At 41.0% G+C, this 6,000-nt stretch overlaps 1 protein-coding gene across 1 annotated transcript in view; it reads right to left on the bottom strand.

The window, feature by feature from the left end:
• The window catches only part of T265_15725 (hypothetical protein), a gene marked incomplete at both ends in the record, with an annotated part of 29,318 nt that overhangs the window by 1,203 nt on the left and 22,115 nt on the right, over window positions 1-6,000 (bottom strand). The window contains one exon of the mRNA XM_009179020.1: window positions 3,184-3,253. Within this exon, the coding sequence (XP_009177284.1) occupies window positions 3,184-3,253 (70 nt within the window). The remainder of the gene's footprint in view (window positions 1-3,183; window positions 3,254-6,000) is intronic.

Genomic DNA, 6,000 nt, shown 5'->3' with positions numbered 1-6,000 from the left:
TCCATACACGGTGCATGAATCACCCTCGCAGGCAGTGAAGTTTATCGACAACACTCGAAGGTTGGTCGAAACCGTGTGGGCAGGAACTCATGAGCAGAATGGATCCAGCACTGTTGTGTGCGCAACCAAATAGAAAATCACCCAATCCTAACTACACACTGCAACATTTCAGGTCGATTTACTATACATCCTCGTCGGTGATTGCAGATGATATTCCGTGAACTTTCTTCAACCGGAAAACTATTTTAAGGAGACTTCTTAGCGGAAAACCAGATACAACCGAAATTGTGATTAAAGACAATCGTCAGTTAGCGCGTATTAGGACAACTAAACTGTATGGGGTCAATATTGCGTTGGAGCTCGAACAATCAGGGAAAATACATTCAAGCTGCGAACAATCGCGCCTGGTGTCGACAGTGGGAGGGCCAAGCTTCTCAATATTCGGTTTCCGTACGGTTCCCTTTGACCGCTCGTGGAAGCAAGAGAACGACCGCTTCCAATTAGGTTGTCACGTCATAGTAGCAAGGTTCTTTTTTAAAGTACATAGCTAAATCTATCTTCAATTTTGTATGCAGCGTGTAACTTTGGTCAACAGACTGCACGCAGCTACCTGGTTGTCGGTTCGGCGGTAGTCCATCTGTTGTCACGTTCGACGAATAGATAAACTGATGGACAGCGAGTTGGTCCACCACAGCGGCCTGTACTTCCAACGATTGTCAAAGGTTGAATTAAACGTTCATATATTTGGAACTTTTGCGCTTGGTTAGAAAGAAGACCACTGTTCCTACACAAATCACTCTCGTTTTTTTCTTCAAGGTCCACACCAAACTTGAGCAGTACTGGACTCAGGTTGAGACCTCATTTAGGCCTCATCAGCGCGCTTATGCTATTGTCGCCTCTGAATGCTGAGTGCAGCGAAATGTCAGCAACACATGTAATGAATGCAGCTGCTGAATGCAGTAAACTGTTTGGAGCTTTGAAAAGTTTATCGCTTTGAGTCTTCATTGAAACCATTTCATTTAAATCTATACATGCAGGCCTTAATCGATTGATCAAGTGGCTGCGCCAGAGTTGAACTGGACAGCTGAATCTTATCTGAACATTTCTTGTACTGTATAGTGTGTAATGTTAAAAGAACGTCTTAGGATGAGTGTTCGATGAACCTTACTGCGGTGTTCGAACGGAGTAAAAGAAGTCGCAAAATTTGAAGTGAAATGCTTAGCCAATGAAACTGGAGATTTGTGTCATGAAAATGGCAGTCATACACTTGGAATAAGTGAAAGAACAGACTCTGGGTATACCTTCTATTTGTCCGCAATGTTGTGGTCTACTAGCGGGTCGATTTGTTAGGTCAACCGAAAGAGGTGTATGCCCATATCGGTATGGTATAAGAAACGCCAAGATATACCCCTGGATATTCTCCAAAGACACATAATAAATGTTAGTGAAACCGATGATGTGTTTTGTGGGTTTGGTGGAAGGATTAACTATGCTGACTTGTGTGAACAGTTCAGTGCTGAACGACTTAGTAGCAACTCTCAATTCGAGGTTTAATCCGGAATGCTCCCTTGAAATCCTGCTAGGGTCGGTNTGAAACCGACGGAGATGTGTATTTTGTGGGTGTGGTAGAAGGATTAACTATGCTGACTCGTGTGAGCAGTTCAGTGCTGAACGACTTAGTAGCAAGTCTCAATTCAAGGATAATCCGGAATGCTCCCTTGAAATCCTGCTAGAGTCGGTGTACAGAAACGAAATAGCAATATGTGAGAAACCGTTAGGTTGTGCATTACTCATCTTATGCTATTCATTTCAGTTCAATGTGGAATCCAATTGACCTGCCAGGTTTTCTTTCGGTTGTGGGAGAGAATATTCTGGAGAATGCATTTCCTTCGTGCGTAACGACAATAGAGAATTCGGATAGTTTTGTTAGCATTTCTCGATCGACCACGACGAGAAGATCTTCAAATATCGCGCTTTTCATCCTGGCCCCGACAAATCGGCGGGTCGACTAACAGGCTTAAGTAAGCGTCAATGGTGCCGTGTCCAAATTCAATACGTTGTTCGTTAGGATGGACACCAACGGAAGTACAAATGCTCTACGGAGAGTGAATCACGCCTGGCGATGTTGAAACTTAGTGAAAAACAGATTGAGGGAGATATGTTCATTAACGGAAAAGGTGAGGAATGAATAATTTTAAAAACAGATTGAGGGAGATATGTTCATTAAGCGGCCTGGGTGGTGTCGCCGTTGATATAGGTGAATCGCTCCAGTCCATGATACCTGTTGAGCGCAGGGTTCAGCAATATTCATAAAAACCATAGTTTTTTTTTAAAAATGGATACATTTTGGACGTCCGTATTTGATTTTTTTCGCTAGATGAGCTTGCCGAATGTTTGCACAAGCACTTCTTTGGCCGCTATGGTTAGGCTATATCTTGAATCGAGAAGCAAACGATGCTGGCTTGTTTTTGGTCGCCAATTGCATGTTCGTTTTTCTCTATGATATAAAGTTTTTTTGAATATGTCTAACCATATTTAGCGCTCTCACGTACGGATCTTCAATGTCCCCGATGTAATCCAAAAAACCACAAATTGAAGGCTAAACTGGGTCAATTATTCATGAAACTACAAGTGGTATCCTTGTGGCTAAAAACTCAGAGTTCGACGGAATTTATGGGAGAAAATTTACATTATGTAACACAAAGTTGGCAAGGCGCGTTTGAATGATTTAGCCTTGTCGCTGAGTGTACTGCGCTGACAATATACGGGAGATCCTGAGTGAAGATTATGGTGCTTATCGATAGTTAGTGAAAAGATTATGTGATAGCCTCTGAGTCATAACCGGAAGTCTATAATCAGTGATAAGGAAGAGATTGATGTTTTTACAATAACCCTTGCAGGTAAAACAAACGTGTAGTCAGGGCGACAAAATGTGCATCACCTATATTGAATTACTGACTACTATTTGGTGGTTGGTTATTTAATTCGGCTTAAAAAGCAGAACAGCTATATACGTGTAAGTGTAAAATATACGCAACTATCCATCAAATTGGACTGTCTCATTCGTTCCGATTTAATTTTTATAGTGTCAAGCAACAATCACGTTATCGTGAAACCACCAAACGGACTCCAGGGTGAGGCATAAGAACAAAACAATTTTCAGAAAAATCTTGTGACACTAACGTCTATAATACTACGAAAATCAAGTCCTTTGCCCATGTAGTTAGAGACAACCTTCTCGGAGACAAAATTACTGGGTATGCAAAATGAAAAAGGGAACTCTCTGTTAAGTCGAATTGCAGAATGATCTGAGTGCTGCTGCTGCTCCTGCAGTATTAAGATACTCTTGACAAGACAGGTCTGATTTAAATAAGCTAATTCATCACTCTACGAACATTCGTTTCTTGTGAAGGTATGTTTATGCACAGTCATCCAACGTATGCCTAACTTGTCAATTATTTAGTGGTTCATTTAACTCAAGTTTGGGCTCGTCACAGAGTCGCCTTACCCAAGTATCTGTTAACCGTATTTTTCACTTGAACCTGGATTTGGCAGATCTCGACGGGTGAACTAAATTGCATTCCGAATTGATTTCGATTAGACGTTCACCTCCAACCTCGCTAAATATCTGGTTTCTGATGATCTCAGGCAGGTAACTTTGCTAGTGAATTACACGCTCACTCAATCCCGGTGGGTACAACCAAAGGCAGGGGATTCTATTGAAACAGCCTTGTTCTTCGGTTCAAAATGGTTGCAAAATAGGAGTCTTGCTGTATTCGACCAACCGGATCGAAATATCATGGAAATTAGATTGTACGAATTTTTAACTGCCGGATTGCTTGATCCATGTAAACAGTGAAAGTATTGTGGACGAAAATAGCCAAATTTAAGAAACCCATCGGTCATTCAACAAGAAACTTTACTTATATGTCATAAAAAGTCACGGGTTAGTAAGCTTTAATTTGACAATAAATGTTGAATCGTGAGTAAGTCTGAACATCTTTATCTTATTTTAAAACATCTGCTGCCACATGTGAATTATAAGAGATGATTGAACTGCCTACGAACGCAAAGGCGGTCAATTGAAGCGCATAATAGTAGCTGTCAAAGAACGCTTTCCACTTTAGAACATCCGAAATTATCGCATCTCAGTACAGCCATCATTGCGCCATGATTTATAATGCACCTGCATGGGGCGTAAACCGAAGCCGCGTGAACAATAAAGAGAGAACGTGAACACGGGTTAAGTTAGCTGACATTACTGGGATGCGTATTCTGAATATGGAAAATCCACTTTCGACAAAGGGAATAGAAGAAATACTTCGTATACGTTGCAATCGAAATCCTCGTACAATGGCACAAACGAAGAGATGTTTTCAAAATAGTTTAAGGTTTGCTTACCCCTGTCAATATAAATGAAGATTTAAAACACTAAATTTATTTGAAAAATTTTGGTAATGTTTATAGGTATCTGTAGAAAGGTATCTGTTTTGCATTTTCTTAGCCGAACTTGGAACGCTTTTGGTTCAAACATATGATGAGATAATCCGGTTTCTTACAAACTGCAACTTAAATTGCGCGCGCACTATATATTGAGGGTACAGCAAAATCATGTGCAAAATGCCGAAAGTTTCAAATAGGACGTTAGGTTCTCATACCTGTTCCAAAATGTCGGTGCTATCTGTCAAATGGTGTCCTAAAAACCAGATTGATCCACCTGTCATCAATTTCTTAGAAATTGTGGTTTCCAAAAAACCAAAAGCAACCACGTTATTTGCGTGCCCGAATATATTTGATAATTGGAAAGCGAGATCCTTGTGAAATGCGGGTTGAAGTACAGCCAGTTAAGGAGGCGGCGGTTACATGTCACTTCCATTGAGAAACGCCGCCTAGTTGGGAAATACAGAAAACCGCGTGTTCTTCTTGGCGTTCGTCCATTTCAATATGCTTGCCAATCAACTATTTACTATTATTATTTATTCACTTTTTAAGACTGTAGCTCTTAGCTGCCTCTTCTAGAACTTCAAGAGTATTTGCCCATTAAACTCAACCAAATAATCATAATGAAACATGATGACTCTCTTACGTATAGAAGAACAAATATATACGGCGGGAATGACCCATTAGAGTGCAAGTTGCGTGAAATAGCACATTTATTTGCCTTAGTAAATACACCTAGTCCCAAGTTCGAATGGCGTGGCAGCCACAGACCTCGAGTAAAACCTGGAGAATAAATGTAGAACCATACGTGTGTAGACAGATTGAATCAGACGAGACCTAGAAAAATGGAAAAATGTTACGATCCGAGATGAACAGACAAGAATTTTACACACGGTCATTCTGTGTTGCTTTACTACAATCTACCAACTGTAACAAGCCAGCCTCTATTTGTCCTAAAGGCAAACGTATTTGTTACCGATTAGGCGCCACCCAGCTGCTCTGATATTTGGTTTTGAGTGAGTGAAGTGCAACAATTTAATCCCACGAGTCAGCCAGAAATTGCATTCTTTACTCCCCAGAGGCGCTGCATGACGTGTTAAAACTTTGTTAAGAACCACCATCATTGTGCATCTCTTGAAGCTCTAGGGTGAGCTAAACCTGAAACTGTGATGTTATTTTCACCGTGTCGATGAACCATGGACAGCTGATTATCAGCACCATACGGCGTTTAGCGCCGCAAACCCTCTGGTCACCTATCCAGATCATCTCGCGTGCGTTGGCTGGGTGGTTGTGTGGCGGTGTTTTACTTTGTATTATCATGAGATTTCTAAAGATCATTATCTTTTAAGCTAATTCTCATGAGCTTAAACGGGGCGGGATTATAATTTCCCATGCAGAGAACCCAGGAGCTTTCTCCATATTGTAGATGCTTCATTATCTCTTAAATGAGGTCAAAAAGATTCAAGGGACTTGAATTCCTATTTCAAATGCGAGCTTTTGTCTAAGGATCCTGGTCGGATACACGCTACCTTATGTTTGCACTGTTAAACGGTGCTTTGA

This window comes from Opisthorchis viverrini, assembly GCF_000715545.1.
Source record: "Opisthorchis viverrini unplaced genomic scaffold opera_v5_796, whole genome shotgun sequence".
In the NCBI taxonomy this organism is placed as follows: Eukaryota; Metazoa; Platyhelminthes; class Trematoda; order Opisthorchiida; family Opisthorchiidae; genus Opisthorchis; species Opisthorchis viverrini.
The sequence above is the reverse complement of the archived record's forward strand: the minus strand, read 5'-3'. Positions and strand labels throughout refer to the sequence as shown.